Here is a 15,057-nt window from a genome sequence, read left to right on the forward strand (position 1 = left end):
TTTTCTAGTATTATTTATTTGGATTCTCAGATTGTTTCAGAATTAACGAAGGGAGTTAGCTCTGTAAGCCAGTGTCTCTGTCCTCTAATGTGTCCCATCATTCTTTGCTATTCTGCACATTAAAATGTCCCAGGCTCACCTTGCATTCTTCTTGCTTCACCTCAGGAACGAGAGAGTGGGAAAAAGTAAGGGAGAAAGCAAAGAGAAAAAGGAAGAGGTGAAAATAAGAGACAAAGTTAATAGCAAAAGGAGGAGCAGAGAGAGGGAAGAGGAGAGAATGAAGATAGGGTCACAAATGCATAGAGAGAGAAATTTAGAGGTGGGGGAATAAAGAAAAGTAAGTATGGAGGAGAAACAGGTTAGGACAAGGCAAGAAGACAAGGGAACAGAAGCAGAGGAGTAGAAGAGGCAGCAGGAGGAGGAAGAGGTGTGGGACAAGCAGTGGGAAGGGAGAAGGTTGAGAAAGGGGGGGATATAGAAGGTGGGGAAAGAGAAGAAGAAAATAAAACCCCTAGGAAGATCCAAATACATAGAAATACTGGGAAAGAGGGAAAAGCCAAGAAAGGAGAGCAATGCGAGGAATTGGGGGGTGCAATAGAGAAGGGGAGACCAGAGAGAATGTGGAGCCCAGAGAGAGAGGGAGGGAGGAGAGGAGATGTGAGTCAGAGGCAGGAGAAAGAGACAGCTATGCACAATGATGGGAAAACACAGTGGCAGGCAGGAAGGTTGGGGAGAAAGCGAGGTGAAACAAAGGGGGTTGAAAGAGTGAACGACAACTGATAATAGGGTAAATAAAGAAGCGAGAAACATCTAGAAAATTGGGGAGAGGTGTTCTGTGGGGATAACCAGGAGAGGTGAAGAAACAGAAGAGGCACAGAAAATGTCGAGTATGAAACAGTGGCAGAGAGAAAAGAAGGGCATGTGTGAAAGAACATATTTCTTGAGAGTATTTTTGTTCTGATCTGTTTGTTTCTCTGTATCATGGGCCACTCTTTAACTTACAGAGTGATGAAAAGATGAATGAAATAATGAACCTCGCCCACACGTTCCTGCAGAATTTCTGTCGGGGAAATCCACAGAATCAAGTTCTCCTTCATAAACATCTGAATTTGTTCCTAACACCTGGTGTAAGTATTTTAGTGACTTCTAATATTTGTAATAATGTGTTCATCACATTTAATTTAGCAGCATTGATGAATAGAATTTTATTCATCACCTCATTTTTATTTTCCTAATAGGGAAAGGGTTCTTGCCCTAAAAGTGAATATCTTTTATTTTCATTAAGGAAACAGTTAAAGAAACTTGAAAAATTACATAAATTTTACCTGCAGCTGAAGATTTTATTTATATGTATATAGTTTAATTTTAGGAAAAAGAAAGAACTAACTCTACAGTGCCATGAGTAAGATACATATGAACAACTCAAAGGGAGAGCTCACTCTGCCCTGTAAAATGTGGCTCAGCTGATGCTAAGGAAGAGCTGACTTTGAATAATCAATCATTAAATTATTCTCAAGAATACTGTTGCCCACATGATGATAATCAGCTCATTTTTTCCAACTAAATTTGTTTGTGAGCTCAGATTTCTTTTCATGGTGAGTGATCTCGCTGCATTTTGTCAAAGTCTTGCACAGAAAGCTTACTATGGTTTTGCATAAAATATAAAACTGATCACAGGCAGGGGTGCTCATCTATATACTATAGGAAGAATAGAAAGTTGACCTTGTCAGAATCACAAGAGCACAGTCCTCTCTCTTTAGCTCCTTGAAGCAGAGACCATGCGGCACATCTTCATGAACAATTACCATCTGTGCAATGAAATTAGCGAGAGAGTCGTGCAGCATTTTGTGCACTGCATCGAGACACACGGCCGCCACGTGGAATACCTGAGGTTTTTACAAACGATTGTAAAGGCAGATGGTAAATATGTGAAGAAATGCCAGGATATGATCATGACAGAGGTATGTTCTCGGTTTGCACATTACCCACTTCACTCAAACAATATGATCAAATAAGTATTTTCTGTTAATTTAGAGCAAGGGAAAAGAAAAGACTCTGGAAAATAATTTAATCATGACTACTTAAGCATGAATATGTGTTGCTTACCTCTAGTGAAGTAGCATAAGTTGATTTTATAATTTTCTAAGAGCTTTTCTTTTTCTTAATGAATTTGTGTATTTTAAATAAAGGTAAAAATCCTACAAAATATTGTAGATTATTTAGAATGAAAGTGACAACATTTTATAGTTTCAAGTTTTGAATGTATAACAAAAATGGGTTAAACTCTGCTTTTCCAGTGCCTTTATCACGCTTCCTGAAATCTCAAATGGGTGTTCTCTGCTACTATTTGCAGAGGGCTTTAAAAGGAATTGAATTCATAGAAGTTATTCATCAGTGATTTATCACAATTGAAAACTTAGCTATTTAGAGTAAGTTAAATGTGTATGGAGACCAAATGAATGCAGTACTGAATTTATTTGGCCATTTTCATTGTGATGTTTGGAATTGAGTGAGATTTATGCAATGAGTAAGTGACTCGCTAGGAACCAAGGGATATGTTGGAGAACTGAGAGTTCTTTGAGCCCATTTGGGTCAATCATTGCCCTGAGACCTAATGGCTTTCTAAAGGCCTGTATGGATTAAGACATCTTTCAACCATGGGCACCAAAAAGTGATGTAGTAGATTATATTGTTTGGGGGGATTTGCACAACTATGTACCTTAACTTTTGCATTGAGGGTGATTTCTATATTGATACAGTATGATGTGGACCCTGCCTGGGAATTGAACTGGCAACCTTTGGGTGTGCTAGACAATGCCCAACCACCTGAGCCACACTGGCCAGGGCAAGCCTTTGAATTTTTAATGTAAATTTTGTTGTTAAACATTTTAAGGAACATTTTAACTTGTGATATTTACCATTTTTCTTATCTACATTTACATTTATATTAATTCTTCATTGCCTAGAAGTGTGTGGGAACTAATATGATTTTGTATTATGATTATCAAGGAAATAATTAAAATAGGAAAGCAGCAAATAGTTAAGCCAGTTTTATGACACTTAGAAGATGAAATGTTCCTAGGTACAAAGAAGTGTTTTGTGTTTAAATACATATTTTTGACACATATACATTCTCTTTCAACAAAATTTCAAAGCTAATTCTTATCAATTTAAATGTTATTAATTTAAATAAAACAAAAAATTATATAAGGTGTGTTATCTACCAAAATATCTCACATTGGGGTGAGAAATTTGCTACTTATATAGACAGTAATACATTATGGATTTTGAGCAATAAAAAACTACCTACTAGAATTCTCCACTAAAATTATATAAACAAAAGAGGAAGGAAAATTTATATCCTAAGAGTTTATTCGTCCCCCCCACCACCACCTCCTTTTTCTCTTTATTTTTCCTATTTCTGTTTTTACATTTATTCTTTATTGATGCTCATGACACTGGAATTTCCAGATTATTATAGAATTGCATTTGGCTTAATGTGCTGGCTTTTCCATGCTGTCACTATTAAAGGAGACGGGAATATTTTATTCTGCTTTATTACATGTACACTTATGAGATTTCCTATGCTTTGACATTGGAGTCTTTCATTGCAGTAGAGGGAAGTAACTTTATTTGAATATTTTGCATATTTTAACTCACTGATGAACAATTTACAATCATTGTGTCACTTATTCTTGCCCCACCCACCGTTCCCATAGCCCCCCTGCTGGTTTTGGTAGAGTTCATGACTGATCTCTGAGCACCTGACTAGAATCCTTTCGCCATCCTGCCTTGGTATAGTTCTGCTTTTGCAATGTTAACTCGGTTTTTGCAAAGAGATACACGTTTCCCGATAGAACAAGCCTTTGGCAGTAATTGCAAGGATGAATATTTGGTCTGCTATGTAGACTCTCTTGTTATCATTTCAGTTGATAAATGGGGGTGAAGATGTGCTGATATTTTACAATGATAGAGCATCATTTCCCATCCTTCTCCATATGATGTGTTCAGAGAGAGACCGAGGGGATGAGAGTGGCCCCTTGGCCTACCACATCACCCTGGTGGAGTTGCTGGCAGCTTGTACAGAGGGGAAAAATGTCTACACGGAAATCAAGTGCAATTCCCTTCTGCCCCTGGACGACATAGTGAGGGTGGTGACCCACGATGACTGCATCCCCGAGGTAAGCCTGGCAAAAGCTTAGCAGCTATAGAATTTTACTAATTTAAAGTAAGTGCCAGAAGTCCCCTTGCCACTACTTATAATGAGATAATATATTTAGCCAAGGAATTGTGCTTAGTTATATGATTGTGAAAATTTAAAAGAGCGTTAACATGTTTCCTTGTTTAATTCTTTTTAAAAAAATATATTTTCATTGATTTCAGAGAATAAGGGAGAGGGAGAGAGAGATAGAAACATCAACAATGAGAACACTGGGGATTGAGCCCCCAACCTGGGCATGTGCTCTGACCGGGAATTAAACCGTGACCTCCTGGTTCATAGGTCGACACTCAACCACTTGGCCATGTCGGCTGGACCCTTTGTTTAGTTCTATAAAAGCTATGAGAGGTAATAAACCTTTTTAAAGTATAGCCATTGGAAGCTACCGTAGGAGTCTCTGAATTCTAAATATGACCCTGTGAACAAAATGAGAGATTTACTTGTAGCTTCTAGTATATTCTTGAGAATGAAGAAGACCCTTCACAAATAATTCGCAGTCATTGGTAGGAGAGGCTTGGATGGGGCTGTAGGCTCATCTGTTGGACTCCAAAGGGTTACCTGGCTTTATAGAACAGATGCGTTCTTGGAAATATGGACACGCATATTTGCTTTATTCACACATCATCTTTTACCCTCTGTCCTAGTTTGGCTCTGGTGATAGGGAACAAAATTCATTAGAAACTGGTTGTCTGCCAACAGGATTAATGAGGCTTCCAGGAATGGACATTGTAATATTCTCTTTTTCTACTACTGTGCTGTATTATTGCAAAGTTCATAAATGTGTTACTCTGAACGTGATATAGATCCAAACATTTTAAAGCATAGTCACTTCAGAGGTATCAGTTGAAGTTAACTTTCCTACTTGCAAATCGTCCTCTGTAGTAATGATAAACTTGAAGTATATATTTTTGTGGAATTATTGGCACCTCAAACCAGAGGTACTTCATGCCTTGATTGGTTTGAAATAAGATGCAAAGAAAGGAAGCCTAGTGTAGTGAGTACCTCCGTGGGTTCTGTCTTTACCGGAGGCCTGCTCCTGCCCAGGCTTCTTCCCACACGCAGCTCTCTCTGACTGCGCACGTTCTGCCACTTCACTCTCCCTCCTTCAGGTCTTGATTCAAGCATGACTTCTCCAAGGAAGACTTCCCTGGCCTCTTGGAGTAGATTCTATCATTTGAAGTTTGACACTTGAATTTTATTAGCTAACAAATATCTGTAGCCCTCATACCCTTTCCCAAGATTATAAACTTGATGAAGTCTAGGTCTACAAACATCTGAGATCTAGAAACTATGAGGTCTGTTTCTGTTTACCACTATATTGGCTGAGCCTAAGCCTACACTTAATAAATATGTTTTGAATGAATAGACAAATGATTTAAAGAATGAATCAGAATCCTGGAGCCATTACTTTGTAGCCGTTCGACTGGCTCGTTATTAACCTTTCTAATCTTTGATTTCCACAGTTTAAAGTGAAATAATTATAGTACAGATCTGATAGGGTTGTTGGAGGACGGAATTAAGTAAGACATTATATACAAAATGCTGAAGGTGTTTGACATGCAGCGAACAATGGGTGCATATTAGCTGCTGTCAGGGTGATTATGATAATGCATCAAATGGCTCTGCTGTCTCCCTACCCTGTGGTCAGTCCTCGCACAAGAACCCTGTCACTGAAAGTGTATCTTGGACCTCGGTCAAGTAGGAATAAGCACTTGAGGACATGAATGCTGACTCTGTGTTACTTATGGTTCTAACTTGGACTCCAGGAATCCCCTGAAGTTGTTTACATGATTTCATCTATAATAATAAAAGTGTAATATGCCAATTAGACCAGACGTCCTTCCAGACTACCTTCCGGACGAAGCCAAGGTGGCGGGGGCCAAGCCTCTTGCATGAATTTTGTGCATTTGGGCCTTCGTGTGTGTGTGTGTGTGTGTGTATACACACACACATACACACATACATTTTCTGGGTAGATTTGTAACAGTCTTCCTATTTTCAATAAAAATAAAGAAAAGAAGAAAATGGAAAACAAAAAAACTACTGCTACACATTTTAAAAATGGTATAAGTTGGTGAGATTCATCCTAGTCCTTTATGAGGAATTTTGCTAAATCTGGAAAGGAATTTTACTATATCTTAAACTAATACAATTAAATTTTTTGTTTGTAAACTGTGAACCTGTTTCTTCTCAGAAATAGTAGTTTCAATATTTTTGAATGATGACAAAGTATTATTTAGTCCATACATTTAAGCATTTTATTAGAACTCTCTTGGTTACAAGTGACAGATACCTAACTTCAATAGTTTAAATTTTTAAAAATTCAGGAATTTTGTTGATATCTCTATTTGGGAATTTGAAGGATAGTTGTTCAGATGGATCAAGAGGTTTGGGCAATGTCAGCATTCTCTCCATCTCTTGTTCCCCTTTTCTTTGTAGTTTTGCCTTATTCTCTTCTGAGCATAATTTTCCTCCACATGCCTGGAGAAGATGGTTTCTTGGAGTTCAGTTTAATCTTGTCCCACTTTAGCAATGAAGTAGAGGGCTGGGGAAGGGAGAGGGAGAGGGAGAGGGAGAGAAAGAATATGGCAGAGTTAGAGAGAGTAGGGGAGGGAAGGGAGAGGAAGGAGGAAAAAAAGAGGGGAGAGGGAAAGGGAACAGTTTTGACTCCTAGTGTCTCAAATAGATAGACTTGGTTTAAGACCGCTGGGCCCAGGAGAATGGAATACAAGGTCACATGTTTACCCTGGCTCAGGGGATGGGGTGTTTTAGTAAAAGAAGGGAGTTGGGATTGCTTTCTGGGTAGACACAAAACATGCCATAATGTATTATGGGAACTAACAGATTTTATTTAACTTTTCATAATTGATATTTGAAAAGGAACAATGAAGAAAACTCACGTGCTTTTGTATTTGAAACTTGCACAGGTTAAAGTTGCTTATGTGAATTTCGTTAATCACTGTTACGTTGACACTGAAGTGGAAATGAAAGAGATTTACACAAGTAACCACATTTGGAAATTATTTGAGAACTTCTTGGTGGATATGGCAAGGGTAAGTCATACTTTGATCATTAAACAGTACTTCATGTTCAGTTGTCGATATATATCTATATATGCAAGAGGCCCGGTGCATGAAAATTCATGCACTGGAGGGGGTTCCCTCAGCCCAGCCTGCCCCCCTTACAGTCCAGGGCCCTCAGGGGCAGGAGGCGACCTGGCGATCAGGGAAAGGCGATGTCCCCATCACACCTCTGCTGCTGCCACTGCCGGCAGCGCAAGCCTTGGCCGGCCCTGCTTGCCTGAGCCTCAGTCAGTGGAAGGTGCAGGAGGACCCAAGGCCCTCAGCAGGGCTGAGGGGACTGGGTGCTGCCATCTTGTGGCTGTGGGCACTGCCATTTTGTGAGGGCGTGATGGTCAATTAGCATATTCCCTCTATTATATAGGAGATATATGTATATATGTATATATATATATAAATAACAATATTAAGCATCCAGATGAAAACTTGGAATTAAACCCACTACCTCTGGATATAATCCATTATATTAAAAGTTGGGAATGACTTCCATAAGATTATGAGTGAGATTTTTGTATACAAAATACCCAGTACAGTGTATAGAGCGACAGAATGTTCAGTTTTACTTTTACAGCTGACTATCTTGGTCTGTTATTAAATGGAAATTTAGTGGTCTTTTGACCTTGGTTAGAGAGACATTTGGCAGAGGTCAGTTTATATACAACCGCTTGTCATGAGTGCAGTTGCAACCCCAGATGGAAAGGATCTTGAGAGGTCTTGATGACGGCCCTCAGACAGACAGCACCTTGAGCAGATGATTCAGGATGTAGCGTTGCTCACTGTTGCTTCTTCAGAGACTTCTCCATTGATTGAACCATTTAGTGTCTTTACTCCTCCCGTCAAAATATGTTCTTCTTTTTACTGTGAGTCCATTTCCTCTTGCTTGGCTTTTTGAGCAGGACATGTAGAGCAGGTTGGTATTTTCTAGATACTCTCTAGCATATGTTTTGCTCTATTAATATTGAATAAATGAATGAATGGATAAAGAAAGGAAAGGATGGTTTTGGTAGCTTGCACTTAATATTAGTTAGTGTAGCTTATCCTCTTTTTTTGCATGCTGAATTATTATTATGTTCAGGGTCTATTATTTGAGGTTTTTTTTGTTTGTTTGTGTGTATGTGTGTGTGTGTTTTAATCTTCTCTGGTTTTCTCTTTAAAGTTAAGGGACATAATGTTGAAATAGGAGTTTCACTAATAGAAGATAGTATATAGATAACTCCTTGGACCTATTATGCTGGCCTGTCCCAGTCCTCTGGCTTCCTGCCTTCCTGAGTGCTGGTAGATGTGAATAGGCCTCACTGGGGAGGTACTTGGAGGAGAGAGGTTGGTGAGGTCCATATTTTCACTGTCTTATGAGAAGGTATGCTGACTGTTACCCATTAGTTCACTGCCTCCGTGCAATTCTTTCTGGGAGGAGGGAAGACAAAGGAAATATAATAAAGAATTAACTCCAGATCCAGACACCCAAGAGCAATCTTGGATAATACAATAAACCATGCATTATTCCAGTCCAGGAACTCTTTTAGGAGGGTGAATGAGGTCCCCTATGTTCAAGCACGTGTGAAGGAATGCAGTTCCTGTTCTACTTCATTTCTGTAGAACTCAAAGGCACTCATTACCTTTCTCAGTTAAGCCTGTACCTGTGGAGATATCATCCTGTTCTATAGACGATTTACATAGCACTCATAATTGCCACCCCTCTCCCCCACCCCTGCTGTGACCTTAGGAGAGTCCTTGTACCTGATTGGTGACAAGTATCTCCAGAGACCTTGAAGTAAAGGATGGTTTATATCCCGATGACTGAGCTTTAAAACTGCACGTGCAGGGAGACAGTAAAGAGATTATGGACTGATTTGCAGAGCTGCACCGTGCTACGGGCTAAAGATAAGCTTGAAAAAGATCAAGGTCACATTCAAGGCGGCATGAGCTGCAATGCTAAAGGGATTTTTATTTTTTAAACCAAAGAAAGCTGACGATAGCTGCCACTGATTATGCTGCCTTTGAAACACTCTCTCATTTGATGTATACATTCTTTTTCTAAAAAAAAGTGTACATGTAGGAAGGAGTTTTATTTTCACTGTTTTAAGTAGACAATTAATGTTATTTATTGTCTGAAGACTCTAGGGGAACTTCAGGATCTTCTTGGTCAATTCACTTATTATGTCTAACCACAACAGCTTAGCTGTACTGCAAAAAGCATTTTTCTCTCTCCTTGTTTCCCCCTTATCTGTATGTTAAAGCAGCAGCTCTCTTATCCCCTTACCAAGCATGGCAAGGGATCAGCCCTTCTATTTCAGGGAAGGGGCAGGAAACCTGATGTTACCATATCTAAGATTTCTCTTTCTCCCCTTAAGAAAGGTTAAGAAGCTACCACACACTTTCAAATTAAAATATAAAAAATGTGGTTAAATAAGTAGAATGTGGTCTTCTAGGCAAATGTTCAGGTCAGTAGAGCAGTAGTTCCCAAATCTAAGTAGTTCTCAAGCATCAGAATTGTGTGGAGGGTTATTTAAAACACGATTGCGAGAGAACCACGATGGCGGCATAGGTTAACGCCGGAGTTTGCTGCCTTGAACAACTACTTCAAAAGTGAAACTAAAAAACGGAACGGACATCACCCAGAACCACAGGAACGCTGGCTGAGTGGAAGTCTTACAACTAGGAGGAAAGAGAAACGCATACGGACACTCAGAGGAGGCGCAGTGCTGAAGTCAAATTCTGAGGTGCGGAGTGTGCGGAGCGGGCTGGTGGCGGAGGGCGCGGTTGGCGTTTTCAATCGGGAGGGATTCGCAGACTCTGAGCTCCAGATACAGGCGAGTCTTTAGGGACCCAGACTCAAACGGGAGAAGCGGGACTGTCTGGCTTCGGTCAGAGCGAGTGCAGCTTTCTCTCCGAGGTTTGCAGCGGGTGCTGGGACTCAGAGAGGCAGAGCCCCTGGGGACAGGACTGAGAGCCGCCATAACTGCTCTCTCAGGCCCACCCTGTTGATCCTGTGCGACCCGCCCCGCCCAAGCCCTGCACAGAGGCATTTGCCGGATAGCCTCAGGCAAAGGCTAGATTAGCACCTCCTTAGAGGATAGAAGTTCTCTCACTGCAGACACAGCTGATTCTCATAGCCACTTGGCCTGGAGGTCAAACCCTCCCTGGTATTAGCTACAACAATCAAGGTTTAACTATAAGACTGCGCACAAAGACCACTAGGGGGTGCACCAAGGAAGCATAACAAAATGCGGAGACAAAGAAACAGGACAAAATTGTCAATGGAAGATATAGAGTTCAGAACCACACTTTTAAGGTCTCTCAAGAACTGTTTAGAAGCCGCCGATAAACTTAATGAGATCTACAAGAAAACTAATGAGACCCTCGATGTTATATTGGGGAACCAACTAGAAATTAAGCATACACGGACTGAAATAACGAATATTATACAGACTCCCAACAGCAGACCAGAGGAGCGCAAGAATCAAGTCAATGATTTGAAATGCGAGGAAGCAAAAAACACCCAACCGGAAAAGCAAAATGAAAAAAGAATCCAAAAATGCGAGGATAGTGTAAGGAGCCTCTGGGACAGCTTCAAGCGTACCAACATCAGAATTATAGGGGTGCCAGAAGATGAGAGAGAGCAAGATATTGAAAACCTATTTGAAGAAATAATGCAGAAAACTTCCCCCACCTGGTGAAAGAAATGGACTTACAGGTCCAAGAAGCGCGGAGAACCCCAAACAAAAGGAATCCAAAGAGGACCACACCAAGACACATCATAATTAAAATGCCAAGAGCAAAAGATAAAGAGAGAATCTTAAAAACAGCAAGAGAAAGAAACTCAGTTACCTACAAGGGAATACCCATACGACTGTCAGCTGATTTCTCAACAGAAACTTTGCAGGCCAGAAGGGAGTGGCAAGAAATATTCAAAGTGATGAATACCAAGAACCTACAACCAAGATTACTTTATCCAGCAAAGCTATCATTCAGAACTGAAGGTCAGATAAAGAGCTTCACAGATAAGGAAAAGCTAAAGGAGTTCATCACCACCAAACCAGGATTATATGAAATGCTGAAAGGTATCCTTTAAGAAGAGGAAGAGGAAGAAAAAGGTAAAGATACAAATTATGAACAACAAACATGCATCTATCAACAAGTGAATCTAAGAATCAAGTGAATAAATAATCTGATGAACAGAATGAACTGGTGATTTTAATAGAATCAGGGACATAGAAAGGGAATGGACTGACTATTCTTGGGGGGGGGGAAAGGGGTGTGGGAGATGCGGGAAGAGACTGGACAAAAATCGTGCACCTATGGATGAGGACAGTGGGTGGGGAGTGAGGGCGGAGGGTGGGGCGGGAACTGGGAGGAGGGGAGTTATGGGGGGGAAAAAAGAGGAACAAATGTAATAATCTGAACAATGAAGATTTAATTAAAAAAATAAAAATAAAAAAAAATAAAAAAATAAAACACGATTGCTGCCCTAACTGGCTTGGCTCAATGGGTAGAGCATCAGCATGTGGACTCTATGGTCCAAGGTTCAATTCCAGTCAAGGGCATGTTCCTCGGTTGTGGACACATACACAGTGGGGATTGTGCAGGAGGCAGCTGATCGATGTTTCTAACTCTCTATCCCTTTCCCTTCCTCTATGTAAAAAATCAATAAAATATATATTTAAAAAATAAAATAAAACACGATTGCTGAGGCCCACCCTCAGAGTTTCTTATTCAGTAGTTGTGCTACTTTGCATTTTTAGCAAGTTCCCAGGTGACACCGAAGCTGCTGATCCAGGGTCCACACTTTGCAAACCACTACAGTAGAGCATGGGAGTTGAGAGTAGAGTTTTTAGAGGCATTAGCCAGGGTTCAAGTCCAGATTCTTCTGCCTTTTATTAGCTCAGTTACCTTGGGCAAGGAACTTAATCTTCTGAGTCTGAGTTTCCGCATTTGTAGAGCGAATACAATAATAACACATTCCTCATAGGGTTATGGAGAGGATTCAATGAGATGTTGCATAGCACATGCTTGACACCTGGTAAGAGAGCTAATAACATTATCCATGTATCCATATCATGGTATCATCACTGTTATTATTATAAGGTTATGTGTAGCCTTTAAAGCAATTTCAAAAAGTTTCCCCAAGACCTGCACCAAATAAGAATGTTGAGAATAACCAAAAGGGAGAGCATCCAACGTCCACAAGAGCCAGGAACCATGTCCGTGAAGCTGGAAAAGCACAATAGCGACCTAACATAGAAATGTTACAACAAAGGTATGAAATCCTGGCACAACTGATTTACATCAGTGAGAAATGGTAATCTTGAGGAAAGGCATTTGGTAAATTGGACATAAAGAATTACTATAGGATCTTAGGGTTGGAAGAGACTGGCAGTCGTAGAGTTCACAGCTTTTAGCACATGCCTGTATATTACCATCAACAATGATATCACTATTTTTTGAAACAACTGATTCCATTTTTGCACAATTTTAGTTGTTAAAAGCTCTAATTTTGAGCCAGATTTCTTACGTAGTCTATTTTTTACCTGTTTCTTCCGTCTGTATCCACAGGGAATGATTCAGTTCCAGAACAGCTTAGCTGTACTGCAAAAAGCATCTCTCTCTCCTTGTTTCCCCCTTATTTGTATGTTAAAGCAGCAGCTCTCTTATCCTGTAAAGCAAAGCACAGGTGTTTACGTAAAGCAACAGGACTTTAAAATGATAACGTTGTACAACTTAAAGGAACTTAAAATCATTTAGGTTGATCTCAGATTTGACTTCTTTGTGGAGAAATTATTTGCTAGCAACGGGTGACTTGCCTAGCTGGTAACAAGCTGGGAAGTCTGCGACAGCCTACTCCAGCACTTTTCCCATAACAGCTTCTCAGGTAGGTTACAGCAGCTCTCATGTCTCTCATCATTTTCTCCATGTCTTTCTGGGCTTGTTATAATTTTCAATATACTTTTGGACTCTCTCTAATTAGGTTTTTTTTTTTTTTTAAAGTATGGCATCTGGGATGGCACCCCATGTCTCAGGCAGGGATTGTCAGCATGAGGCATATGATTATTTTCGTAGAAATTTGGAGAATAATCTTCTTTAACAGGCAAATAAAACACTCATCGGTAGTGACATTACCACGTTCAAACTGTCTTCTCTTGTTTCTCTAGAGTCAACTCTTTGTTTGCCTGTTACCAGGCTTGTTGTTTGCTCTTGGGTAATGCTTTCTATGAAGTCACCTTAACTAGTATCTTTCATTTTCCTGTTTGCGCCCTCTTTTCTTTGATCTTGTTAAGACCCGTCTAAGAAAATCTTTCTGAAAGACTTCAGTAAACTGGTGCTAGATTGTCTCACATACCTCTTCCATTCTGATTTTCTGACAAAGACTGCATCCAGGTCCCATCGATGCACCAGATTTAGGCAGGCAGCGAAGCTATTAGACCCACGAGAAGTTGTTCCACTCTCTTCTGAGCATTTGACGGCAGCCCACTTTGATCTACGTTCCAGTGCAGATAAAATTGGTGTTTACAGGGCAGAAATGCTTTTCTTTGCCTTTATAACTGATTATTGTTGTGGGGTCAGGGCTTGGGAGTCATTATGAGAAAGCACGTGGAGGGAGGTGGGCTGTGGTCAGTGTTAGCCTCAGACTATATTTTTTCTTGTGAACGTGTTCCCAATTTTGCTATCAATTTCAGGATTCTATCATGGCCAGCAGTACTCTAAATGATGTATGGGAAGCATGAAGTTAGACAAGAAATCACTTAGAGGCACACCTAACACAGTGTCATGGCATTGCCCCATCAGTCACTGCTTAACAAGAAACGTCCGAGTATTTCATTTTCAAATAGATCACTTGAGGCACACTCTCCCTTTACTTAGCCTACCAAGTCATAGGAAGTAGGAGTAAAGACAAATTTATAGGTACTTAGAAACACACTTTCCAAGTTTTTTAACTTGATAGGGTTGAGTAGGTTTTCTTTGATGGTTTGATTCTCTAATTTTCTTGACTTTCTTAAGTGGAAGGAGCTACTGCCAAGTCACATGAAAGGATTATTTTTATATGGTTTTATTAGCAATGCAGGGAAATGAAGGGTAGAAAATATTCTATAAAGCCTATTCTTTGTGTAGCACCCTTCCCTCAGATGTAATTCTATTTTTCTCCTCAACATGCATGCTGAATTATAATGATGGTGCAATGCATTCTCGTCCGGCTATTCTTGATTGAGGATTGGTTGGTCCCTGGCCTGCATCCTACTTTCTGCATTGGCAGCAATGATCATAGTTGGTCAGCTCCTTCTTGAAACACTTTTTTCAGTTGGCCACCAGGACATTCGTCCTGTGCTGTTTGTCTCCCACCTGAGGCCACTTCTCAGTTTGCTGTTTCCTCTGAATCCTTCCAGCTTCAGACATTGGAAGGCGCCAGGCTCAAACCTTAGACTTGATCCCTCTGTGGGTACGAGCACTTGCTTGCCAATCTCATCCACTCTCCTTACTGCGATACCAGTCTGATTGAAGCATGGACCCTTCCTCAGATGTCCAGTCTCACATATCCAGCTGCCTACATGACCTCATTGCTTGGCTATCTAACCTCAAACTCTTCATTCACTTCCATGTCCTGCAAAAACTATTTTTTTTTCTTAAATCTTTTGCACCTTAGTTAATGGCAATTCCATTAGTCGGCAATTCCATTATTCAATCTCAGCATTCAGGCAAAAAATCTTGGTGTCATCTGTAAATATTACTTTCTTACACTCCAAATCCAACCTTTCAGCAAATCCT

General features: G+C 40.2%; 1 protein-coding gene across 1 annotated transcript in view; it reads left to right on the forward strand.

Annotated features, from left to right (window-relative positions):
* Positions 1 to 15,057, forward strand: part of ITPR2 (inositol 1,4,5-trisphosphate receptor type 2) — a 423,569-nt gene that overhangs the window by 189,891 nt on the left and 218,621 nt on the right. The window contains exons 29-32 of the mRNA XM_081114981.1: positions 1,005 to 1,127; positions 1,761 to 1,961; positions 3,930 to 4,181; positions 7,147 to 7,272. Of these exons, the coding sequence (XP_080971107.1) occupies positions 1,005 to 1,127; positions 1,761 to 1,961; positions 3,930 to 4,181; positions 7,147 to 7,272 (702 nt within the window). The remainder of the gene's footprint in view (positions 1 to 1,004; positions 1,128 to 1,760; positions 1,962 to 3,929; positions 4,182 to 7,146; positions 7,273 to 15,057) is intronic.

The sequence above is a fragment of the Myotis nattereri genome, assembly GCF_964212035.1.
Source record: "Myotis nattereri genome assembly, chromosome: 2".
Lineage (NCBI taxonomy): Eukaryota > Metazoa > Chordata > Mammalia > Chiroptera > Vespertilionidae > Myotis > Myotis nattereri.